Genomic DNA, 27,892 nt, shown 5'->3' with positions numbered 1-27,892 from the left:
GTTCGGCTTTGTATCTCTAGGGAGGCTGACTATGTTTTACATTGTTCTTTTTAAACAAAAACCAGTCCGAGACAGCATGTCATTATACAAGAGACCAGCACAGCGCATGCACTGAAGTTAAACCAAGGATTTCTTTCGGTTGACCACCCTGCCGGGCTGAATCAATGAGCTCCAGCAGAGGTGTTTGATAAAAGCCTGGCAAACACTTTCACAGCATTGATGGGCTTGCCTGCCAAGCACCTTTGCCAAACACACACACAGAGACACACACGCAGCAGGTTGTCTGTTGGAAATGAAGAGAGATGGATAGTCTCTGTGGTGTGTCATGTTGTGTGACTGTATATCCTCAGAGCTCCCCACTGAGCCTACAGCACCATGGTAAACTCGCATCTGAAACGTGCTGAATACTCACTCTTTGGCATTACTTGTGTCTGTGTGTGAGAGCTTGGATTCAAAGCCAGACCTGTGTGAGACCACTCAAATCAGAGCACAACATAGCCTTAAACTGTACGATGGTTAGTAGTGCACTTCATGAGATAGCATGATAACAGTTTTTTTGAAACCTGTAAAACGTGTGCACTACAGAAACATGGTCTGGTGAGATCTGAGTAATCTGGTATGAAATAAACTGTTACGGTCAGTGGTGAGCTTGTGTGTGGTCAGAGAGCGGGCCAAGGAAATGAAGGAATGTATTATTCATGTCGAGAGGAGAGAGAAGAGGAAAGAGAAAAGCAGTGGGGATTGATGAAAAGAAATAAAAGTGTGTGCATATGCATATCTAAGCAGCTGCAGACACATGTCTACACCACAAAGACATGCCTGAAAGATCTTCTCTTAATCACCTGTCAGAAACGTCTTTATGGTTCTGCTTTGAAGTACTTAACCTGCACAAACCTATAGATCATTTCAGACGCAGCAGGGCAAGATCCAGAGAACTACAACTCCCGTGTGTCCTGTAATTACTGAGGCTCTGTCAGCACCATTTAGCCCCTGAGCTGTGAGGTCCGGTCACTTCAGCAACAAAAAGAGAGGGTGAAATCCTGCTGGTGTTGAGCCAAGCGCTTTAACTGGAGAGGGTAAATAGGAAAACTTGAGAGGAAAGAGAAGCGTCATTGTTTTTAAAGCTCTAAAAGCATTCACAGTTTTCTCAACAGCAAATTAAGAACAATTCAGTGGAGACACTTGTTTTTTCACTCTCTTTTCCTCTTTTCACTACCCTATGCATTTCTCAGAGCAGCAGCTGCCTATAATTTAGTTCAGGCCTGTTTTTCGTCACTGAAGGAATGTCCACAGAAATGCGAAACTCTCTCCAGATGGCAACGCGTTTGACTCCATTCAGCTAGTTCGAAAACCATTCACATTCCAGATTTACATGTCTTTTCCTCTCAATTTTCACCTTTTTCACACAGACACACACACACACACACACACACACACACACACACACACACACACACACACACACACACACACACACACACACACACACACACACACACACACACACACACACATCTAAAGGAGAACAAACCGTACTTCTATTATTTTTATATAAAGTGAATTATAATGATTACAAGCTAACTAAAACATACAGTACTTTGTTTATGAATCGCTGATTCAGCTCATTTCTAAGGGCAATTTTGTCCCCAAACTGGCACACACATATACATTAATTTATGCACATATTCAAAGCAGTACATTTGCTCACATAATCTTTCACTTAGACGATGTTCACACCACGGTCAGAAACTAACTAGGGCTCTGGGCAAAAATGCCACTGGAAGGGACAAAAAGATCTCTGATTATTTCAAATGTGGGGGCAAATCAACCTCATTGTGAAACACAAAGTGTTTTTGGGTTATATTTTTACTAATATATGATATGACACTGTTCAAGCTTTGAGTTTATACTGTCTACTGACTGGCAGCTGTCATATGAGTGTTGTTGAATGTGGTAATGATGTAATTTATCTTGAAATAGACTGTTCATAATTGCTCAGATTGAGGATTTATTTCAACCTATTGATACGGCTTAATTATCTATGGCAAACTACATGTTTCTATATAAGGTTAAAATATGCCACTATTAAGGCCAAAAAGATGTCTTTAAAAATCTATTGAAGGGGGCAAATATGGCTCGGTAATTAAAAAGTTAATTTTCACACCTATAAATCTTAAAGGGGTTATGACATGAGAAATCAAATTTGGCTTTATCTTTTGACATATAAGAGGTCTTTTTGGACCATTAAAACATCCTGCAAATTTCAGAGCTTAAAACATCCTCCTCATTATAAACAAAGCATTTATTTAATCAAACTCCAAAAATGGCTTGTTTGGATATTGTGGGATTTGTGACGACACACAAGCAAATACATTTTCATATGACTGCCTCCAAAACAAAACATCAACAAACAGTGTTGCATCATTGCACCATAGACCATAGGTCAACGGCTGACACTTGCCTACACCGGATGCCCTAGTTTGTGAACCTTTCCTAGTTGTAGGCACCTTTGTAAGTATTGGAGTCTAGAGAGCCTGTTTTTCCTTGGGTTTGATTGAAGATTGGAGTCTCAGCTGAGCATTTATAATGGTAGCACTTTGCCTAGCCCCCTTATACTTTCTTGTGATCTGCAACAAAGGAAGGCTCTGCGTCTTCTGGTCTCTGGACTCCAACAGGAAGTGGTCTGTTCGCCTTAAGCAAACCTCTCTGGTTGTATGGCAACTCGGAGAGAGCTATAGAGATCAATTCATATTACAGGTTTTACAATGGTATAGCTACCCTTAGCTGTTAGCTCCCATTGGTCATTTAGGATGAGCATGGAGTAGAAACTTCCCGGTTATGGGCAAGGTCCTCCACTCCCTGTAATGAGCTCGTTCTGACTTAAGCATCATTCCACTATAGACAGTGACATCAAGTGGTATGGCTCTATGTGAGCCTCCTTGGTGGAACTGTCTTTAAAGGAACACGGCGACTTTTTGGGACTTTAGCTTATTCAGCGTATCCCCCAGTTAGATTAGTCCATACATACCCTTCTCATCTCCGTGTGTGCCGTAACTCTGTCTGACGCACCCACCGCTAGCCTAGCTTAGCACAAATACTGGAGGTAAACGGCTCCATCTAACCTATGCACGGAGATGAAAAGAGTATGTATGGACTTATCTAACTCTGGGGCATACGCTGAATAAGCTAAAGTCCCAAAAAGTCGCCGTGTTCCTTTAAGGTGGAGTGTTGTTAGGCCTCCTCTAGACAGTCATCCTGTTGAGGCCTCTGTTTCCCAGAGCTCCGCTTAGATAGCAGTATCAAGTTTTCTGTAAGCCTCCTTAGTAAGCAGTCCTTAGCGTAGAATGTAGTTAGACTTCCTTGGTGAGGTGGTCTTTTAGCGTAGAGTGTAGTTAGGCTTCCTCTTGCCTACAGTCCTTATGCTGAAGCCTCAACTCTGAGAGCTATGCGTAGGCTGTGAACTAGCTTGTAGGCTCTCTTTTGAGCCTCACTGGTTAACTGTCTTCAAGGTGGGCGTTGCTAGGCTTCCTCTTGCTCTAGAGATTCGTCCTGCTGAGGCCTCTGCCAGGGCCTGAGCTCTGCCCATGGGGTATGTAGCCAGAGTTTCCGACCCTAGGAATAGAGTCACGACAGCTGCTGGTGCGTACCCTCTAGGACGGGGAACTGTGACTCTGGACCTAGCTCCGTTGAGTCATTGGATTTATGTCAGCTGTTATGGCATTCATCCCCTCAGCATAGCGGAGTGGGTATTTGTTCCAATATCCCCCGTGCGTACTTCAGACACCGGTCACGCCGGAGGCATTCCCCATAAGCGTCCTAGGACAGTGTCTCGTTCCGCATCACAGGGACCCATGGTTACATTCATAACCTGAGACACTTTCTGCGTATATATTTGTTTGTTTTTAGTGCAAAAACGTTATTAACATTATATGTGAACCTATTAAAATAATAATAAAATACATGTCATGACCCCTTTAAACCAACATTTGAACTGATATTTCACTTGATTAGATCATATCGGTCTTTGTCTCAGAGAACAATCTATCAGACTCTCTGTGTCTATCTGTCATGCCTCACACCCTGTTGTTTCCACTGCAACAGAAACAGCAGAATGGATGAAAGTATTTATGAGTCAGCAGCCTTGACAATGTAGGGAATGCAAAACCACCTGAAAAGTGCAAGAAATTAGCTATAGGACTAAAATTATGTTGAATAACAGTCTATCAGTTAGCTGAGTATGCCTGTGGAGTGATTTACTCAATACTTTGCTAAACTTCATTCTCTCAATCTTAAGTCTCTATCAAGACTCAAAGAAGCTTTATAGTCATAATAAACAATGGTATATTGCACAAATCATACCAAAGATTGTTCATTCATACACATATATATTCACAACAGAGGTATTGATATTCAATTACTTTGAACATCATGTACATGCGCATGAGTATTCGTGTATATCGAGTATATGTGAGTATTACTCTCTTTAGTTTGTCTGTTTTTTCCCATCATCATCATTAGCAGTTCTGAGGTGTTAATAGAGTCACTTGTCAACTGCTGCTTTAAACCCATATGACACATGCGTTAGTTAGGACGTGCCAGAAAAGCGTGTCAGTTCGTTGAGATTCTTGAGAACATATTTTTCATGGTGTTTTGTCAGTGGAGAACGGCAACCTTCATACAGTATTTTACCTCCATGGACTATTCTCCCCTTTTCGCCAAGGCTTATTTTCTAGCCTTCTACATGTTTCCCCCCTTTATTGTGTATGTGCATGTGTGAGAGTAAGAAACAGAAAAAGGCAGAAACAGGTCTCTGGCTCGAGGTTTTGGTGCAACTCCCTAACAGACACAGAACTACAGTTTGTGATATTCTTTAAGATCTTATTTTTCTCCAAGATTCTGCAGAAACACCAGTCTGGTGCACAGGGCACATAACTAATCAATATACATGCAGGAGAAGAGCCAGAGCATGTATTAACTATTTAACAACTATGAGTCTGTGGAGAAGGAAAAAAGAGGAAGAGTCTAGCAGAAGAGTACAAAGTTTACAAACTGAAGTAGAGAAAATCTCAATCATTGAGAAACACATGAAAGAAAAATGTACAGGAGTACAGCGTAAAGCAAAGGGTTTTAACATTTTAATTATTAAAGTACTGTTTAAGACTAAATAGAAACCTACAATAGTACACTCTTGATAATCAAAATAGCCTAAATATTTAATAAACAAACATGTAAGAGGCGGGATGATGTGTAGAACTCTGTTGTGAATGACAGACATTCCAATTGTGTGGAAATCTGCAGAGCTTTCAGTGCTGATTCTGTGTGGGCTGAGTGATGGGTGACTGGATGAACAAAGATACAGAGATGGTGAGAAGCAGCAGCTGTGATAAATGCAAGTAGAACAAAGCTGGTAATAAAAAAAAGAGGGTAAAGAGAAAACATAAACAGCTGGGATATTGAGATACTAAACTCAGTTTTTAAAGTCTCTAAAAAAAGACAGTGCTGACTGGTGACCCGGGAGGCATTGCCTGAAGTGATTTCATTTCGCTCCCTCTTCCTCCCCCAAGGACCCTTAATTACACTTGTCGGAGGCACAGGGGGTCAGAGGGGTGGGGGTTGATGGGATGCTGGAGAATCTCTTCATGTTTTATGGAGGAGTGAATCCCCTTGTGAATTGTGTGTGTGTGTGTGTGTGTGTGTGTGTGTGTGTGTGTGTGTGTGTGTGTGTGTGTGTGTGTGTGTGTGTGTGAGGCATGATGGGGGGGAATGTCTCTTGGCTTCCTTCTTAAGCAGTTCAAAAGATGTGTGAAGAACACATGAATTATAAATCCCATCTGCACAAGACATGTGTGAGTATGTGTGAGAGAGTGTGAAACACAAAATGCATTTGAAAGGTGTGATTGGAAGTGCTGCTCCGCTTCCAGCGTGTAAATGTGGGTGTACTCCTGCACACAACAGCTCCCTGTCAGTTCTCCGTGCACACACTCCTGTTATTTGTGGCGCACTCCAGATAAACACATCAGAATGTATTCATGCCGCCTGCGTCTGTGCTCTCAAAACTGCACAATCAGCTTCCGCGCGACTGGGAGTTTGCTAAAGAGACTCTGAGAAGCGGTCATTTGTATACATCAAGAAAAATGCAATCAATAAAGAAAGCTCAACTGGCTCTTCTACAAGCCTGACAGAAATCATAATTTATTTATTTGAAGTGGAGCACAAAATTCTTATCATCATAAAAGCTACACAAAGCAACAAGGGGTTTTCAAATAAGGCATCTTTTGGTCGGTTTAACAGAGCCATGTACAGTCAGTTGAGACTGACAACAGGTGTGACTCTTCAATTGTCCTGTTCATAAACATCTTAATAACAAATAACAAAGTCAAACCCAGTTTTCTGTTCTTGCAAAGCCTGTAAATAACCCCTGTAACTATAGTAACAGTGATTGATGTAAATAGCAAAGATGGAGAGAGTCTAATCGAGACTAGGGCTGTTTTCGAAATCGCCCCCTATGCCCTTAAATAGGGCACTATTTGAGGGAACAGCCATTTGTATTGGTGTCCGAAATCATAGTGGATGTATTCAAGTACACTCATTCAATCCCATAATGCATAAAGCAATAACGAGTGTACAACCGATGTACACTCAACAGTTAGAGAATACCCATTGTGCACCATGAGATTCACACCGAATGAAATCCCCCGTCTCACCAGAAGAAGGTGCCCGCAGCTGAATCCTCCATCCATCCATCCACTGCTGGTCTAATGTGGATACAGCGTAATATCACACAGGTTTACAGGTATAAATTCCTTTTTAATTATTAAATTGTTTAATTAAGGTTTATACATATCATTTCCATGACAGAGTTTAAGATAAATATTTACTACTACTACTGGAGCTACCATTAAACAGCAAGCGCAAACTATACAAAAGTGCCAGCCCTTCCAGCACGCTGTGTCCGAATTCGCTCACTAGTTTTCATTCACTCCTTCAAATGATAGTGAAGGGTATAGGGCCATTTCGAACACAGCTTAGTTGTCCACCCTCAAAATGAGCCCTGGATATTTATATAGTTTTATAATGCAGTCGTCACTCCTGAATCTAATGCTGTGTGAAGGTTGACTATGTTCGTAGTCCAAACTGGGTTCCCCAGGGGGCCACAAGAGGGTGCTAAGGGGTCCAAAAAAAGATTTTACAAATTGTTTTAGGGCTGTTAAAATTAACGAGATATTAGTGTCAGCCTCACTCCATTTGCTAAACATCTGATGCATATGGTACACTGAACTGGAAAAACCTTCGCAAAGTCAGAAGTCTAAATCTGATTGGCTGACTTACAGGAAACTGGCTGAATCCACCAGGAAACAAAGTCTTGACAATGAGCGCTTCACATCAACAAGTAAATGTTGGACTGAAGTTTCAGTGATCGAAATAATCAGTGCTTATTCATTGTAGAAGGATGACAACTCTGACAACAAACTTTACAGACACCTCCAACTAATTTCTTGTGTGTTTGCTGTGTCATTATTTGCAGCTAATAATGCAAATAATGACACAGCAATCTGCATTAAAACATACAAGAAAATAGTTGGAGATGTCTTTAAAGTTTGTTCTCAGAACTTTCCTGTCAATATGAAGTGTGTAAGGCTGCGTTATTGTTATTCTGTTATTTTAGGCTAGCGTCATTTACCTGCCCCTATATGACACACTGAACAAAACTAATTGTTATTGGTCACTTTACATGTCAGTCAGATGTCCTCTGCCTACCTAAGTGGGGAGTCCTTCATCAACTGACGTGCCTATAGAGCTTAGACCTAATGCTGTCAATCAAAGGTCAGGCCATGTGAGACTAACCATATATCAGTAACTTAACAGTATTTTAATCTAATACAGAAGTGTAATTTTGAGAAAAGGCATTCAGTGTTATTCTCACATAGCTGTCAATTTAATTAAGAAAGTAAATACTTTCCAGATAGTATTTTAACAATGCAAAAACATACAAATATTCCTATATCATCATCCCATACATGTGCACTGGTGAAAGCACCAGCAGAGATGAAACACCATCAATGCTAAATGGTTAAAATTAGGGAACACAATTCAGAAACTGCCAGCCGTGGGCTGCTGGTTGAGAAACGCTTGTTTAGCTGCTGACTCTGCATTAAAGTTGAGTTCAAAAGAGAGTAGGATTCCCACTTCAGAGTGGGATAATTTAGATATGAGTTAGTATCACGTACAGAAAGACTGGATAGACTGGTGGATAAAAAAGGAATGTTGCAATAAATACTAAATGTACCTTATAGAGATAATAATTTAAGACACACATTTTCAAACACAGTAAAGAACCCCAGGAGAGGTTTACAGCTGTCATCAACATCTCTTCTGCTCTAGGGATCATGCTCAATGAAGCCAAGACCACAGAGGAAACACACACACATAATCACATATTCATTGATCACTAGGACTTGCTGTGTTCTCTGTCCTCTCTCTACTGACATAAAGGTCAATAACAACAAATAAAGAGCAGTAGTGTAGAAACAAACAGAGTGCGTTAAAAAAATAGATTGTGTTAAAGATACTGTAGTGGAATAGAAACAAAAATAAAATGCTAAGCTAAGACGACATCAGTAAAATGAAGTGTCACAATGCAATGCAATGTCAATTCCTCCAGAAACCTTCCTCCACTCCAACCTGCCCTTATGTCCAAGTGGTAAGAGTAGTACAAATTACACCATCATACAAATAAAGTTTAATGAATAAATTGATCTCACTGCCATTTTGAGAGCATATTTTCAGGTTTATTGAGTCTGCAAACACTAGTGTTAAAGAGATTATGACATGAGAAATCAAATTTGCCTTGATCTTTCGACATTTTTAATGGTACAAAGTTTAAAGCCTCCTCCTCATTATAAACAAAGCATTTATTTAATCGAGCTCTAGGTATATTGTGGTATTTGTGATGTCACATGGGCAAATGCATTTCCATATGTCTGCACCCAGAGCAAGACACTGACAATTAGTTTTACATCATCGCACCCTAAGCACTGCTTACTGGCATTCAGACACTTAACGGCACACACACCAGATGCGAGCGCCACGTCACGTCAAAAGCAAATAGAACCCATTATAATCACTGACGCTGTCTACACTGAATGCAGTATACAGAGACCATTTACTTTACTCCACGTACTTGAGTCTGCCGACAAGAGGACAAATGGAAATTCAAAGAATAAATAAAAAGTAAATAGAAGCATAAAGGAAAGTTCACTTTGACATGTCCTGTTTAAAAAGCTCGTTTGCATCTCTGTACAGACTTCAGAATGATACCAGGAATGATACTCAGGAACAACTGGATGGTTTATTTTTAATGGCATCCTGGATCACGTCTGAGGATTATATGATTGCACAGAGAATTTGACCGTAGATTGTTTTGAAAATGAAGCACAGTGTAATGGAGAGTTTGTAAAGAGACTTTGGTTGACAGATGTAGCAGTCAGCTATATTGGATCTGACAGCAGCTGCATCGCAAATCATAAGTAAACGATTTTATGATGCTTTTTCTGTCAATTACGTTTCGTATGGATAATATTTTCAAAACACTTACTTGCATGCAATAGCGAGTGGGTGTTCATACTGTTTCCTATGCAATGAATGACGTCAGCCAATCATAACAGTGGCCGTTTCCTGACAAGCCTTAAAGGAGCCGCCAATTAAAAATTTATTATTTTAGACAAGGTCAGAATGAAGGTTTTTCCAATTTTTTTTTTTTTTTTTTGTGCAAAAAACTTTATTAACATTATAAATGAACATCAAGGAACATTGAATTAAAATAATAAAAAAAACAAATCCACGCCATTACCCCTTTAACTGATAGTGCTATCATGAATTTTTAAGGTGCCTCTCTAGGTATTTTTGACTAGGCTTTGATGTCTTTCTTTTTACATTATACATTACATTTATGCATTTGGCAGACGCTTTCATCCAAAGCCGATTCGCATTTCAAGGTACACAGTTACATTCTTAGTTCTTGCTTTCCCTGGGAATCGAACCCATTACCTTGGCATTGCAAGCGCCAACACTCTACTGTTTGATCTACAGGAAGGCTAAAATGTATGTACCCTGATGGCTTTTATGTACCCTGATGGCCCAGATTCTGCACCTTCAATATACATGTAACAACCACAGACCTTCAAATGACCATATGCATTTAAAGGACAATTTAATATATCAAGAGTACATCCAGAAACTAATGCTGTCAATTTAATTTAGTGTGATTAATTATTCAAAATAATAATGTGATAAAAAATGTGCAATTATTCATGCCCCTGACAATGTAATAGGGAATTTTTCTACCATCTGAGCAATTCAAGCTTGAAGTACCACCTTCATGTTTTTGCAAGTACATACAGATCGATCATTAAAAAATATCACGGACAGAATACAAGAACAAGAAGGACAAAATACAAGAAAGTTAAGCTCAGACAGACCGATAAACTGTGATGTTTTAAAGGGACAGTTCAGCCAAAAAAGAACATTCTGTTATCATTTACTTGCCCTTATGTCATTCTAAAGAAAAGAAGATATTTTTGGAAGGAAGGTTTGGAATGACATGATGGCGAGTAAATGATGACAGAATTTACATTTTGGCTACTCCATTTGTGTTCAATGTTATTAAAGTAAATCAGATGTTATTAAAGTAAATCAGCCACATTTTGTAAGGTGACTGTCTATTCAATGATTTTCTGATCTGCCATATTAATGTAACAAATCTTTATTTGGGGGCTTTTCACAGAAAATATTGATAGATGTGATTTATTGTTATTAGTTTAGTAAAATTTTATTCGATAACCCTCCATCAACAGCCCTGCCAGAAACTCTATCATATAATGTTTCATATAATGTCTAAAAAGACAGTATCTGTGTTCTAATTTATTCAAGCAAATAAACCCTTTACCCGTAAGCTATTTCATAACTCAGCTACCGAAAGGTCTTCACACACTTTTCTTCGATGCTGCAGATGATGTTCGACTTTAACCCGACAAATGAGAAGCTGCATTGCCTGAACTGAACTTAAATCTCCAGTTTAATTCGATTTAACTGTTCCTTGTGTCTTTGAATTCAGACCGCTCCATCATAACGTCAGTGCATAATTTATGAGTTGAACAACAATTAAAACATCAACACGGAAAACTCTAAATAATTTATTAAATGGCTGGAAGAGAAAGGCTGTCTGTCTGGTTAATGATGGACTGGACTTTGAAGTCTGGTATTCGGCAGCTCTGAATATAATGAATAAATTAAGATAAATTTTTACTAATTCAATTCATTTATTCTAGAACATAGTTTTTTTTTAGGACAGTCATCTGTGTTACTGAAACATATTCCTGCATGAGAGGTATGAGAGTGGAGTGGCCATTCTCACCAACTGTTCCGGACAAACACCATGTGTTAATGTAAGGCAACTCAAGTGCGTCTTTTTCATGAAAAATAAAAAAAACTCCCTAGGTGGGATGAGTAATATGATATCCTTATGACTCAAATAACTCTATGAAAAAGGGCATGAAGATGTTTGAAGTACCATCGTGAATTGGAAGAAGGATGAAACAGTACGCTGTAATTTTGCCTTCCTGCCATAAAGAAATTTCCAGATGGCCATAGAGGTACCCTACCTGCCCAAACACATGTCAAGTACAGTCTTGAGCCTCTTCTTTCTAAACATATTCTTCATCTCCTCTAGTGCACATTTATGCCATGTTTGCCTGCATGTAACATGGGTTGTGTTAAATGCTGTAGCTCTAGCTGGGAAAAAGACAGTGTTTAGCATTCCACCTGGTCATTAGGCAGCTGTGCAACTGATATATTCTGTGCCCAAATGTAAAATTAATGCCAACCTCGTATCAACCTCAGACAGACAGGCTAATGAGAGCATTGGAACAAACATGGCATCAATTATTCCATATGCAGCACTATATTTTTAGCTCCATCTTCTTTTCACACTTCAGTGGTCTCAATTTTAAACACTAATATAAAAAACTGAAACAACAACGTTTCTCTCACAATAGACGGGTAATTTAGCCTAACTTTGCCTATAACCCAGAAAGGTTTATAAAGACCCAAACAAAGCAAAACAAACAAAGACCTGGCTGGCGGTCATTATACAGTCAGGGTTAGTTGCTAATAAGTGGATAGTGTGAGGCAATTAGCACATGGTCCAGAAATGCCCTCAGCAGGCCTAATTAAGTCATCTCTAAGTTCACTGCTAGGGCAATGGACTCTCTTATCAAGCCCAAGAGGACAGCAGAAACCAACACAAGAGAGAGATCCAGGCACAAACAATGGTAATTTCTTAATGATGTACTCGCTTTGAACTTTTGTTTCTTGGATTGTAAAATTGCATGCTTTAAAAAGAACAAAGGAGCTTATTTACGTCTTACAACCCTGTTTCCTTTCCAGAAGTTACCTTTTGGTTAGTGTTTTTTTTAAAGCTCGCTGAGAGTCAAAGCCTGTTGAGTGAAATATTTTACAATGAGGGTCAGCTGTGGTCTGCTGATGGTCAGTTTTAATGTTTTGAACTGTGGTTTAGTGGTGAAGGAAAGGATAAAAGAAGCTCTCTTTTCACTAGCATCTGCTCATGCCTTATGTTCTTCCTCTTTACCTGAGCTCTGTCTTCCTGGACAACTGTTTTAAAGCCCGGCCAGACAGCAGCCCCCACTGGCATCTCTCTTCCTCTCTTCTGAGCTGTATGCCACTTAGTCCATGTGTCGAAGCTGCGCTCTCTCTCTTTTACTTCCTCTCTCACTCAGGAAATTTTCCATATGCATCTTTATTTTGATTAATCATTCATGCTGTATAAGATGACTATGGGCCCTTTTTTAACGATCTGAAACGCAAGTGTCAAAGCGCAAAGCGCAAGTAACTTTGTGGGCGGGTCTCGGAGCTGTTGTTATTTTCCCGGCGGGATAAATGACTCTTGCGCCCGGCGCAAATCTAAAAGGGGTTGGTCTGAAGTAGCTTCATTATTCATAGGTGTGGTTTGGGCGTAACGTGAAATAAACCAATCAGAGCATCATCTCACATTCCCTTTAAGAGCAGACGCGCTTTTTCCTTGGCGTATTGCTATTATAACGGCGGATTTGCCAGGCGCGCGCCAGGAGCGGTTCACAGCCGAGGAGAGCAACGCTCTATCGTTTATAATAATATGATTTGCAAAAATGAAAACTGCTGCTTCTGTGTAGATTAGAGAATCAAAGTGTATGCGCGTTGTGCACGCTATACATTATGGTCAAGCATGCGCCCTTAAAATAGCATAATGAACAACGCGCAACGCGCCACTGACTTTAGACTAGGTTTTCTCTGGCCAGTGGCGCAATTGTTTTATGGAACAGTAAAATAGCACCAGGGATTGTTTGCGCCTGAACACGCCTCCTTTTTTGCGCTGAACCGCCCAGGGAGCGCAAGTTCATTCCCTAGTTTAGCGACGTGCTTCTGTGGAGGGAAAAGCGCGCTTTGCGCGGGTGCAAAATAGGAATGAAACATGCGTCGGTGTTCAAAGTCAATTGCGCTGGGTGCAAGATAGGGCCCTATATATATATATATATATATATATATATATATAACAATTTCATCTATGTAACCATTTAAATCAGTAGCCTACATTTGATCAAACACATTTGTGATCAAGTACATTTGAGCAGTCACGTTAATTTACCATTTTTTCTTTCAAAACGTGTACGTCTACTGGCAATATCTAGCAATGCTTATTTCCGTTGTTTGTGCAGAATAAGCAGCAGAAGTGGTCATAGACAAGAAATGCCATTTTATACCATCATACTGTTAACCTTTTTTTAGTCATTCCAGCCCTATACAGCAAGAATAAATAAATACAAATTATAACTAATTACTAGCATTTTAAATTAGCATATCTGACAAATCATTTGCAATTTGGAAACCCAGATATTCATATACAGTAGCTAAAGGAGTATTTCTTAATCTTAGCTGAAGATCATATTAAATACAAGTTATTTTACAATTTTATTTATTAATTTTTTTTTTTTTTTGAGAATAAATTTATATGTTTGAAGTTGTATAGAGAATCTAAATTTGGAAGTAAAAAAAGTAAAGCAAACTGTACATACTGTAAAGTACATGTCTAGACATACAATTTAAAACTTCAATTGTTATGCATTTAGCAGCACAACCTATAAGATTAACAATATTTTGTTCCCCCACAAAATGCACACATGTGGTTGAAGAGTGATAAAGCTTAACTTGATCTGACTAAGGCTAGCATTTAATATTTTCCACAAGAAATCTTTAAATTTGGCATTAAATAAATAAATAGAAAAGCTTGAAAAGATTATCTGGGGAATCCCAAGGGAGAATCACATGAATAACAAATTGACTGTTGTCATCTTAAATTTGCCACAAGGGAATTTTTCCATCATTATTAAAAAACGTACTGGTTACTTTCGTAACCTCGGTTCCCTTAGAGATAAGGGAACGAGTACTGCGTTGCAAACGCTTATGGGAAAACTCCTTTTCTCGAGAATATTGAAGCCTTTATTTTAAAACGCATTTGCTACAGCACAGGCGAGAGCATCAGACCCACGTGAGTGAGCTGATAGGCTGTGCTGTGGGCAACTGCACGAACCAATGGCGGATAGACAGAAGCGCGCGAGCCAATCAGGGCGCTTGGCGCTCTGTCACTGTCAAGCGCGCGAAACTACACGTGACCATAACATATAAATACAGATAGAATCCGCCATTTGACAGGTATAATCGACTGAAGCGACAAACCTGCCATAAGAAAAATAGCACGGCAAGGCAACGCAGTACTCGTTCCCTTATCTCTAAGGGAACCGAGGTTACGAAAGTAACCAGTACGTTCCCTTACGAGAACGTTCTCTCGTACTGCGTTGCAAACGCTTATGGGAACGTTTCCATTTAAAACGCCGTGCTATTAATCTTTTGGCCGCTCTGACTCACCAGAGTTCCGGGAAGTACAGAATAGCCAGGATAAAAAGAGACCGAACATCGGGCCCATCAATTATCCGTAATAAAGACTGGCCAGAGCCAGTCATTTAACCCACAAGGTGATAGCCGTGTGTTTAATATCAAACTAGTCTGGGTCCGCAGAGCCAGAGTCTAGACTGAAAAGACTGTAACTGCAAAGCAGGGACATTAAAGTTATAATTCATCGGATCTGGCCAAAGCCAGTCACTTAGTCCACAAGGTGAAAACCGTGTGTTCAATATCAACTAGACTGGGTCACAGAGCCAGTGTCTAGACAGAAGAACTGTAGCTACAAAGCAAGGGCATTAAAGCTATAATTCAACAATGTGGACGGAGCGGATATCCGGCCGCCGCACATATGCTATAGATGGGAATACCCAAGTGACCATGGTTCAAAACTAGTCTGGATCCACAGAGCCAGAGTCTAGACAGAAAGAACGCATGTCTGCAGAGCAGGGACATCCAGATTATAGAATCTCACAAATGTGGACGGAGCGGACCAGCCGGCCGCCGCACAAATGTCTTCAATGGGAATACCACTTGACCAAGCCCACGAAGAGGCAACACCTCTCGTGGAATGAGCTCTAACACCTATGGGACAAGAGAGGCCCAGTGAGGTGTAAGCCAGGGCAATGGCGTCAACTATCCATCTGGACAGTGTGGTTTTAGTGACCGGGAGGCCCTTGGATCGGCCCCCGAAACACACAAAGAGCTGTTCAGACTGTCTGAAAGAGGCCGAACGCTCCAGATAAATTCTCAAAGCTCTGACTGGGCAAAGCATGAGAGAATCGCTATCCTCCTCGGAGGAGGGGAGAGCTGACAGAGAAATAACCTGGGCTCTGAACGGAGTTGAGAGCACCTTAGGAACATATCCATGTCTTGGCCTAAGAATGACCTTGGAGTCATTAGGACCAAACTCCAGACAGGAAGCGCTGGTAGACAGCGCCTGTAAATCCCCTATTCTCTTTACTGACGCCAGTGCTAGAAGCAGGGCGGTTTTCAGAGAGAGAGACTTAGGATCAGCTGACTGAAGTGGTTCAAAGGGAGGTCCCTTAAGAGCCCGCAGGACCAAGGAGAGGTCCCAGGCCGGAACAGACGGTGGCCGAGGCGGGTTAAGCCTCCTGGCGCCCCTGAGGAAGCGAACTATAAGGTCGCTTTTTCCTAAGGAGGCCCCGGCTTCCAATACGTGAAAAGCAGCAATGGCTGCCACGTACACTTTGAGAGTGGAGGGGGAGCGACCCGCGTCCAACATCTCCTGTAGAAAAGACAGTACTCTTGGTACTTCACAAGTGTATGGGTCGAGGTCTCGAGCTAAACACCAGCTGGAAAACACTGACCATTTACTGAGATAGAGGCGTCTGGTAGACGGAGCTCTAGCTTCCTTTATAGTATTCAGGACGCCCTCTGGGAGGTTCTGGGGTACCCGTTGAGTGGCCATACATGTAGGGCCCATAAGTCGGGACGGGGATGCCAGATTGTCCTGTTGGCCTGAGTCAGGAGGTCGCGCCTCACTGGGATTGGCCACGGGTCTGCTACAGACAGCTGCATCAACTCTGGGAACCAAACCTGGGTCCGCCAGAGAGGAGCTACTAATAGCACTGCGCTTTTCGTGTTCCTGATCCTTTCGATGACCTGAGGGAGCATCGAGACCGGGGGGAACGCATAGAGAGGAAGGTTGGGCCAGTCGTGGGCCAACGCATCCCTGCTCTTTGAGAAAAAGATTGGGCATTGACAGTTGTCTTCTGAGGCGAAAAGATCTACTTCTGCCTTCCCGAAGACCTCCCAGAGTAGGAGAACTGTCTGAGGGTGGAGAGACCATTCCTCTGGGGGAACTCTGCCCCGAGAGAGCATGTCTGCTCCTGTATTCAACGTGCCTGGCACGTGAGCTGCCCTGAGCGAGCGCAGATTGGTGTGAGCCCATAGCAAGAGCTGTGAGGCTATGGCAAACAGGTTGCGGGACCTGAGGCCGCCCTGGCGATTTATGTAAGAGACCACCGACATGTTGTCCGTCCGTACCAACACGTGGTGTCCCGCCAGGTATGGGAGGAATGTTTTTAGGGCTAGAAAAACTGCTCTCATTTCGAGGCAGTTTATGTGTAGGCGTTTCTCCGAGCTCGACCAGAGGCCGGAGGCAGGCCTGCCCTCGTACAGAGCTCCCCAACCGGAGTTGGAGGCGTCTGTTGAAATCATCCTCCTCTCTGAAACTACCCCCATGCTTACGCCCTGCTGGTACCAGCTGGCGTTTTTCCAAGGGGCCAGGGCTTGAACACAGCGCTGGTCCACCTTGATAATCAAGTGGCCTGAATGCCAGGCGTGGGGTGGCACCAGAGGAGCCAGCCACAGCTGAAGAGGACGCATACGCAGTAGGCCTAGTTGGAGTACTGATGATGCAGAGGCCATCAGGCCAAGGATCCTCTGAAACGTTCTGAGGGGTACAAGAGAGCCCTCTATGAACGATGCCGTGAGCTGCTGAATCGTTAGAGCACGGGCCGGTGTGGGCCATGCTCTCATAAGTACGGAGTCGAGAACTGTTCCCAGGAACGTGATACGTTGGCTGGGCAACAGAACACTCTTTGCAACATTGACCCTGAGCCCTAGACATTCTAGATGGCTGAGGAGCCAGGCTTTGTGAGTATGTGACTCCGCCTCTGACTGGGTCAGTATGAGCCAGTCGTCGAGGTAGTTTAGGATGCGCATTCCCCGCTGTCTCAGGGGGGAGAGAGCTGCATCCATGCACTTCGTGAATGTACGAGGCGCTAGTGCCAGTCCAAATGGAAGAACTGTGTACTGGTATGTCTGCCCCTCGAAGGCGAATCTCAAGAATGGCCTGTGGTGGGGGTTCACTTGAATGTGAAAGTAAGCGTCTTTCAGATCTACTGAGAAAAACCAGTCGCCTGGGCGAATCTGCGCCAGGATATGTCTGGTCGTGAGCATTCTGAACGGCCGTGACATGAGAGCCTTGTTCAGATGTCTGAGATCTAAAATGGGTCTCAGGCCGCCGTCTTTCTTTGGAACAAGAAAGTATCGGCTGTAAAAACCTGACTCGCTCAGAGAAGGGGGGATCTTCTCGATGGCCCCTTTCGCCAGCAGACTTAACACTTCGGTGCGGAGGACATGACTCAATGTGCCCCTTACCGTGGTTTGTATAACCGCGCGAAAACGCGGTGGTCTGCGGGCGAACTGAAGCGAGTAACCATGCTTTATGATGTTCATCACCCATACTGAAACTCCGGGGATAGCTTGCCAAGCTAGAGCCCGCAGAGCTAGAGGCATTATCATATCTGGAACACCCAGAGTGGGGGGCTCGGACTGACATGTATGCATGTGAGAAATTATGCTCGATTTGTGCTTTGTGTGGGTCGCTGTTAAAACAGCGTTTGTTTGCAGGGGTGCGTGACATGTGACGGGCCCATGAACTGCATTTAGAACTGCTGCAGCCGCCTGAACTGAAGAGGGAGCCGTGAGCAGTAGTCGAGCGATTTTTGGGGCTGGTCCGGCCGCAGCGGGACAGTGACCCCTCTTTGTGCCGGTTAGGACGGCTTCTTGGGCTCGTGATCGAGCGTCAGCTTCGGCCGCGGGCCCTGGCGCTTAGGGAACGGGAACCGTTTCGCTGGCTTCATGTGCTTACTGGTCTCAGCCGCTGGGCGGGGCTGGAGGACCTTGGACACCACTTTCTCAGGTCGCGGCGTGCTCTTGGGGCACCGTTGGACTGAGCTGGAGCGCTTTGGTAGAAAGTGTCTCATGGCGCTGGAAGCCTTCTGAGCTTCAGTGAAGCGATCGGCGAAGCCGCTGACAGATGGGCCGAAGAGACCTGAGGCTGTGACGGGCGAGTCGAGGAAGGCAGTTTTATCCGCGTCCCTGATCTCGGTTAAGTTTAGCCAGAGGTGGCGCTCCATTACCACTAGGCTGGCCATATTGCGGCCCAGGGCTTGAGCGGTGGTCTTCGTGGCCCTCAGTGCCAGATCCGTGGCACTCCTGAGGTCTTTAAATGTGTCTGGGTCCGGGCCTGACTCATCCATGGAACGGAGAAGTTTGGCCTGGAAGGCTTGAAGCGTCGCCATGGCGTGAAGTGCAGAGGCGGCTTGACCGGCGGCAGCGTATGCGCGGCTGGCAATGGCCGAAGTAGTTCTGCACGGCTTAGAAGGGTGCACCGTCTTAGACCTCCAACTACCTGCAGTGGGGGGGCATAAGTGTGCAGCGACCGCTTCCTCCAGTGGGGGGAGAGACACATATCCTTTCTCTTCAGCGCCGTCAACAGTGGAGAGCGTAGAAGAGGCAGATGAGCGCGTTCGCGCTGAAAAGGGCGCGCGCCAGCATTTTGTGAGCTCTTCGTGAACCTCAGGCATAAATGGAGCGGCGCGCTGACGAGGGGCCTGCTGGCGCCCCGGCAGGTACCATTCATCGAGGCGGCTTCTGGCGGGCTCAGCTGGAGAAAGCCAATCGAGTCCCAACTCGTCAACAGCGCGAGACATGACACGGAGAAGTTCGGCGTCAATGCTCGCTCGAGTATCAGAAAACTCTAGCTGAGAGGGGGGGGCGGGGTCCGCGGAGCCCGACCAATCCTCGCTCTCAGATGCCGCCATAGAAAGTGCGTCATCGACGTCATCCGGAGATGCGCCGAAAGAGACGAGTCCAGCCGCTTCAGACGAGGGGCGCTGCTCGCTCCGAGAGAACAGGACAGGCGAAGAAGGCGTGGGCGAGGCACGAGGAGAAAGGCCCGGCGTGCACTCGCTAAACTCACCGCGCTCAGGACGCCTCTGATCGCACCGCTTCTTCCTACGGGGCTCGTGGGGCGCCGAAGACGGAAGGTGGGCGGAATCGGTCACCGTCGAAGACAGCCTTGAACGGAGAACGGAGACAGGCATCCCGTCGCAGAATTGGCAGCCGCCTTTCATGAGCGCTGCCTCGGCGTGCTCAGGGCCGAGGCAGGCCGCACACTGGGTGTGTCCGTCGGATGCATGCAGGGAGACCCCGCAGCTCTCACAGATGGAGAGAGGCATTATGCCGCGCTGTGAAAACAGCGGTTTGCTCTTTTAGATAAATATGCAATGAAAAGGATATAATTTTTCGTCGGATGCCACAGGGAAACGCTCAGCTGGCGAGATGCCGGGATGCGAAGCTGTTCCGCTGGACGGCTTTTCCACGACGAGGGCTTCTTACGACCGGAGAAAATCAGCGACGAGGTGAGTCGAGCTGAAGGAGATTAAATCTGTCAAATGGCGGATTCTATCTGTATTTATATGTTATGGTCACGTGTAGTTTCGCGCGCTTGACAGTGACAGAGCGCCAAGCGCCCTGATTGGCTCGCGCGCTTCTGTCTATCCGCCATTGGTTCGTGCAGTTGCCCACAGCACAGCCTATCAGCTCACTCACGTGGGTCTGATGCTCTCGCCTGTGCTGTAGCAAATGCGTTTTAAAATAAAGGCTTCAATATTCTCGAGAAAAGGAGTTTTCCCATAAGCGTTTGCAACGCAGTACGAGAGAACGTTCTCGTAAGGGAACTTGCTCCTACTGCGACTGAAGTCTTTTGTCTCAGAGTCTGTATGGTTTGAACTGTTTTAACCAAGATTTGACCGGAAAGAAAAATCTCCTGTCACTTACCTCCAAACGGAACTCTCAAGAACTTTGTTGGAGTCCGCATGGTAATATTTAGTGAGAATGAGGATGACCTATAAAGAGAAAAAAAGTGTCATTAAACATTAATTGAAATATTTTCACAATTGTTATCATATATTAAAAAATACAGTGCTGTCCAAAAATTACATTAAAAAAATGTATGTGAGATGGAGCAATTTGAACACATTCAGAACACTTTTTAGTCTGGCAAAGACTCTCTTTGCTGAGAAAATGTTATTCAGACATACACAGAGGCATGATGTGTTTGTGGTATTAAAAACGACATATGCTAACCTCATTTGACAGATCCATCAAACTTTAACCACTTGCTGGACATCATCTTCCTAACTTATGCTAATAACTTTACTGGGTTTTTTTTCTTATAGGACTGACTGCACTGCAAGCAGTTTCTATAGTATTGATGAACGCATCGGCATGATGCCAAGTTACTGTCTTCAACTGGCAGCATGTAGTTAGCAGTATAGAAAGAGCTGACAGAAGTTGTTGGCCTGTGATGCATTTGCAATTAAACATAGATAACTTAAAGTGACAACCAATAGATTGGAATTTTATCTAAAACAGGTTACCAATTTTAAAACCTGTAACTTCATAACACAATATAAGTCTTTCATAACTGGTCTGGATTAGAATCATCACTAAAGTGCCAGCTGGTGATGATGAAGATCAGATTAAGTCAGATTTTCTGATGACATCACCAAAGTGCATTTTTTCAATATATTTTCTTCATGAGGTGTTTCTCATAAAACAAGTGTAATAAAATTTTATTGAAAATCACATGAAATAACGCAAGTAGGGTGACAACAGTATTAACAAGCAGTATATGTATTGCTAATCCATACATACATCAGTTGCATTTTAGTATGTTTTAATCCAAACATGAATGATAGCTCTGAAAAAGCACTTAATGACATCTTGATAATTATAATTTATGTTGTAGGCTTTCTCTATGTATTTTTGTGTTGTGGGAGTTTAGCAAGCGCAAAGCTTATAAAAAGCTGAGTAGACTCTTAGAAACTGCTCAACACAACACAGATCTACTGTAGCTCCACCAAAAGATTCTTTCTGCAATGTGATTCTACTTGCCTTGAAGTATTTTCACAATGAAACCCACTATTTCTCTATAAAACTGGTTTCATTTCCAGTACTTACTATGTTTGTGTAAAGGACACAAAATGCTTTATATTTTGTGCATTAAGATCTTGTGAATTAAAAGGAAGTTCCCCACAGACACATGTGTGTGCACACATGCAATGCCTTCCTCTGGTTGAGGTATAAAAGCCAGGGTCAGGTGTATCCCTTAAAGTCAATCCTATCTTTTATTTATGGACGCCTGAGTTTGCAGTAACAAATCAGTAGAATGTGAGTGAAGGAGGATGACTTGTGTCTGTGTGTCTCCTTTATCTTCTCTGCTGCCTCACACACTGGGTCTCTGACAGCAAAGCCCACTGGAAAAGCATCGCCAGGAAAAAGGGTCAGAAAGATTCAGGGCCTTGGCAGGGTGACTGACAGGTCGGTATTGGAATGTGGAAGGAAGCCTGTGGACCGGGCAAGCCTTGGGCTTTGCTCAGGGGATCGGCTGATAGTGTTATTGTCCTGAGCTTGTCCCTCTCTCTGTAGACGACCAGGGGCCAAAAAGCAAAGGTTTTTTAATAGCATGGAGTGTATGGGCGAAAAGCTATTTTAAGCTTTTACAGTGATTTATAGCAGGATTCAAACTGAACTGCTGTACCCAAAGCCAGTTCATTAAAAAATAAATTATTCCTGCAGTCACTTCAATATATTTTTCAAAAGTGCCTTCAATCAAGCCGGAATTAATTATATATTTTTTTTTTTTTCATTGAAATCAAAGATTCAGTATTTAATGCACTTTACAAGAAGTTTTGTAGGCCAAATATTTTTTGTTCTAATACATTTTTAATTACATTTTTTAAATAAACTTAAATGAACTTTTTTAGTATAGTTTAGTAAAATAAGTGAGCTTGAGCACAAAAGTCAGTGTAATCATTCTTTAAGGTTCCACATTCATAATCATTCATAGCATAAATAATAATACAAAAAATAATACATTACCGTTCAAAGGTTTGGGGTCGGTATGATTATTTAAAGTTTTTGAAAGAAGTCTTTTATGCTCACCAAGGCTGAATTTATTGAATCGAAAATATGGTGAAAACATAAATCTTGCTAAATAAAACATTTTTTTATTTAAAAAAAAAATTGAAATGTAATTTATTCTTGTGAATTTTCAGCATCATTACTCCAGTCTTCAGTGTTACATGATCCTTCAGAAATCAGTCTAATATGCTGAGATGCTGCTCAAGAAACATTTCTTATTATTATCAATGGTGAAAACAGTTGTGCTGCTTAATATGTTTAAATGTTTTTGATGAATCCACAGAGATAAACAAACCAAATCAATAATTTGTCTTTACTGTAATTGTGCAAATAGTATGTGTGAATCAACACTGTCATGTTTGTTTGGTTTGTTTGTGATTTGAGCAAAAGTGAGCAATCTGACCTTTATTGAAACTGTTAAAACAGAGTCTGCTTCTTGTGTTTTACTATTCCACACATATCGTGTTCTTTTCCTTTCTCTCTCTCTGTCTGGTCCTGTTCTCTTTGTCTATCATCAACTTCCATCATCCAAACAAATCTGAAAAGCATCTCAGGCATCAGGCACCCCAAACACCCTCTTGGCAATTCATGCCATAATTTGTCAAGAACATAACTATTTACCAGATGTGATCTGTAACTAATTTAAAGAACCTTTCTCTCTGGGAATACTGAAGAAAATTAGGCTTTATACTGTTACTGCAAACACAGCTGTATCTGGAAGAATAACCAAGAATATTTTTCTACTTATGATTTTTGAAGGCCTGTGATGAATAAAACATTCATCAAACAGTGGATAAGCGGCCTACATTCACCCATCAAGCCAGTTGGATTTGTGCTCTCCAAAATAAATACTACAGTGTGATCCCCAACAAGAGAATTTGCCCTATTCATCAACACAGACACCATTATGACAATTTCTTTGAACTAATTAAGCTGAAGCTAATCAAACGTATTAGTTAGCCGCAGTATATTGCAGCTCTTTCGGCATCAGGCTACACAGCGAACAGTCTTCCCAGTCTACCCAGGGGGTCAAGTGCCCCCGCACAGGCGTCAGATGGTGGCCTTTGGAAAGAGTCTGTCTGCACCCAGCTGTCTGCAGCACAACGCTAATGAACCACTGGAAACAAAGCCTTTCACTCAGAAAAGAACAACTGATGATCAGCAGCTTAGAGCAAAGCCCACTGAACTCATTACTGACATCAGCATGCAGAGAATAATCTTCACATCATTTAGTTTGAGCAATAACAAAGCTGACATCAGCTGAGAATGATGGGAAGTGACTTAATACACACACTCTGGTGGCAGCCTCTCAGTTTATCAGTTTATCAAGTGGAAGAGAGAGCAGACGAAAAGATGAAGAGGGAGAAAAACAACAGTAAAGTCTACACAGGAGAACATGCTATTGAGAGTGATCCAGAACACAAAAAGTACAATTATGGAATATATTTCAAATAGAGATTGACCAATGATATTTCAATTATATACTGTTTTGAGACACTGAAAATATCAATCATTTTAATTGCATTAGGCGGTTTTAGGTATCACAGCATTAAAATGTACAGTATAAAATGGATATTCCTTTTGAGATTAGCTAAAGATCACATTTGCCTGTGTAATTAAATAATTTGTTTTTAAGATTAACTTTGAGTGAGTGTTAAATGACACATCTGAGTGTAACAGACTATCAAAAGGGGAAAAAAGTAGGGTGGGACTTGGTTCTATGCATCAGTTGTTGACTGGATTTTGAGATATGGCTGTTGCACTCAAAGACGAATGGATGAATTGTTCAGAATAAGTTTTATAACATGCATTTACAAAATAAAATGAATGAATTTTCATTTCATGCCAACTTTAAAATATCTAATGTTGCCCAATAACCAATATAATATCAATACATCATTTCTATAAGAAAATGTCAACTTAACTTTCCAGTGGATTAATGAGAGCAGAAGCTGCACAGGGTGAAAAAGGAAAAAGTGTGATTGTAAAATCAGTTCTCTTCTATACACACCACTTGAGACGGTACAATATGCTCAACGGCACTATGTGCGCTTCAAAAAAGGATAAAGGAAAGATTGGAGCTTTTTCTCAAACCTCAGCAGAGATCCCTGGGATTTGTCACTATCACTGTCCTGCATAAAAGCAGATAAATGCCTTGAGCATTACACACACAGATTTGGCTTGCCAAGATACAAAAAGTATAAAAGCGCCTCTTCTACCCTTCCAGCAGCGGCGCAGAAGCCTTTACGCATAAATCATTTATCCATAAGTCAAAATGTTTTTTTCTTTAGTGACATAAAAAAGCTGTCACTAAAGAAAAGGCAGGTCTACAGTTTGTCTCTCCATCTGTTCTGTTGTGAGACGAGGGGTCACAGTTCTTCTGGGGGGAGAACGATTTCTGCTGCTGTGAGTAATGGCGATAGAAGCAGGAGGATAGGTAGCCATCAATCAGTCCACCGCACAGCAACAGACAGGCTCTCTAACGGAGACCTTCGGAGGGAAAGAGCTGTGATCCCAGTGCATTCATACCAACACACTGGCCCTCATCCCAGAATATCAGCTTGGCAAACTGGTTTTAGCTACATCTAAATCTTAGTCTAGAAATATCTGCAGTACATCACATGCTGGGAAAAAAATGCAATTTGCTTGAAAGACAGCAAGTACAGTGCCTCCACATCAGGCTTCTGCAGGGTGTCTTTTATGGACACCATAAATCTGGTACTAATTAGAGGACGAGACAGAGTTCAGAATCGTAAATAAAAAGATGATATAAATTAGGGAAGCAATATTTGCTCTTACTGACTACATTTTATTGAAGATATTAGAGTTCTCAGTCGATTCTTTGGATGTGTTGATGTTAATGTTGTTTTGCCCTTGAAAAAAAGACACACATCTGAAAAGATTCTAGCCTTGTTCAAAGGAGAGTCTTTGAATAAATGATGTTTCTGTAGGGATGCATTCAAATAGGACACAAGGGGGGCCACTGATGAACCGCCTGACTTTCCCATGTCTGTCTGCGGTTGTGTTTCCTCCTCCTACTGGCTATGTTGCATGTTTCATTCTCTCATGCCTGAAGTGCTTCAAAACCCAAAGAGGAAAGAGTGGACATATTTTCTCAGGCTGTGCATCTCTTCAACAATCCTTCGAAAAAGTGCATGTTTTTCCCTGAAATTTGCTCCAAAAAATGCCAAGAAAAAGTTCTCTATTTGTAGCTTTGGGAGAATGCCATTTCTCAACCAGTTGGTGACATTTATTAGGGAAAAGTCAACCAGCCTGTGACGAGCCTTGAATGAACAAACACAATGCCACAAGAGGCACCATTGAAAAAAGCACCATGGCAAACATACCACATGTGAACTGTGACTGCACAGAGCACTGGCTTCAGTTGACTATTCGACATTCCAATGAACTTGGCGTTTCATTGAAGGGCAGTAAATCAAGTGATAGAGGGAAAATAATTCACCAAGTCTGTACTGAAAGTCATTCTTATAAAGCCAGACATGGAAATGAATCACTCTGCAAAAATGTACGATCCCTCAACTAACACGTCGGATGCAGTGAGACCACACGCATCCAAAAGGATACATAGAAAGCCATTCACAATTAAAATGACTGCATCTTGTCTCTCAAATTAACGACTGATCGGTTGGAATGGGGATACCAATGAATGATGAACAAGTCTAATTTATGTTCCTCAGCATTAATTGGAGAGAAATCCAGTTTAAAATGTGACACATGCTGATCTACAGTATCCTAGGCTGATTGATTAGGTAATCTCAGGAATTTGAGATTATGAGAGGATTACTGTAAAGATGTGTCTGTAGAAAACGATCTGCTTTAGTCAAGGAGGTTCACTCATCAAAAGCATGCAGGCAATGTTTAATAACAAAAGAAACTGACAAGAATATTAACATAATGTCACACTTTCCATTGCAGAGTTCATGTTAAAGTATAATTAGACGTGTAATGTGCAATTAAAATGCAATTCTTTTTTGAGAACAACCTGCAGCTACATATTTATTCTTACTGCCATAACAATTAATTACATTAATTTGCAATACAGCGACTCTGCAATGTAAGTCCAAAATGAGCACAATGGCTGAAACTCTTTTACTCAATTTTGGTTTAAAAAAATAATAAAATCAATCAATCAATCAATCCATTACAAGATAACTATAGCTTTATGTCCAAAGTTTGTTTTGCCATATAGCATCCGCTCTGTACAGATCGTATCACATGAAGTGAACACAAAAAAGGTCACACCTCATCATTTAAAAACCAGTCTCACTGGATTTTTTGTATTATTGTTTCTGACACATACCTTGTACGGCATCAACACAACATATCTTACATTTCCTAAGTACTGACTGCCAATAAATGCCCGGCATGTGAGTGACACATAAAAACAGCTGATAGCAGGAAAAGAGTGACCGCAAACCCACTGTCCAGCTGTTGTTTCTTCCCAATGAATTTTTTCCCATCACTCTCTGGAAATCCAGCCAGACTGTTGAATTTGATGGTCTAACTGTGAGTGTGGTGTGCATGCGTTTGAGACCTGATTGAATGGCCTGCAGCGGTGCATTGATGAACTAAGAGGAAAAGTAGGCTTATAATGAACTCTGCAGATAGAAGATCTGGCAAGGCCTCCTGGCACGCTGACAGTGGAGGCTTTTCTCAGCCAGACACAGTGAGAGAGGCTCATAGTGGACACAGCTGTTATTACTGGCATAACAGCTGTCACCTTTGCAACACAGTAATCCTTTCCTCTCAATCATCCCTTTATGTTGTGATAATTCCCAATTCCCCATATCTCTCCATTATTCTGTCTGTATCTACCCCTCCCACACCCCCAACTCTCTCTTGTTTTGATAGATTATTATCTCTGCATGGCAATAATTCCTTTTTGACGATACATTTCCATCTATATTTCTTTTTGACATTCTTTAAATTCGACATGATCCCAATATCATTCTTCCACTGAAACTGTCCTGTCTCATTATCAGCATTCAGAGCTTGAAGCATCTTCCTGACAAATTTGGCAATGTTATCTGTCTTCACTTATTTGTGTACTTGTGTGGAGTGAACAGAGGGCAGATAACTTTTATCTTGGATACAAAGGACGAGTTTCCGAAGCTGTGGG

The 27,892-nt window shown here is 42.1% G+C and overlaps 1 protein-coding gene across 4 annotated transcripts in view; it reads right to left on the bottom strand.

The window, feature by feature from the left end:
- The window catches only part of sorcs2 (sortilin-related VPS10 domain containing receptor 2), a 187,712-nt gene that overhangs the window by 98,945 nt on the left and 60,875 nt on the right, over window positions 1–27,892 (bottom strand). For all 4 annotated transcript variants that reach the window (XM_079865607.1, XM_079865608.1, XM_079865610.1 and 1 more), the window contains exon 2: window positions 20,605–20,672. In XM_079865607.1, the coding sequence (XP_079721733.1) occupies window positions 20,605–20,672 (68 nt within the window). The remainder of the gene's footprint in view (window positions 1–20,604; window positions 20,673–27,892) is intronic.

The sequence above is a fragment of the Squalius cephalus genome (assembly GCF_949319135.1).
Source record: "Squalius cephalus genome assembly, chromosome: 3".
Lineage (NCBI taxonomy): Eukaryota > Metazoa > Chordata > Actinopteri > Cypriniformes > Leuciscidae > Squalius > Squalius cephalus.
The sequence above is the reverse complement of the archived record's forward strand: the minus strand, read 5'-3'. Positions and strand labels throughout refer to the sequence as shown.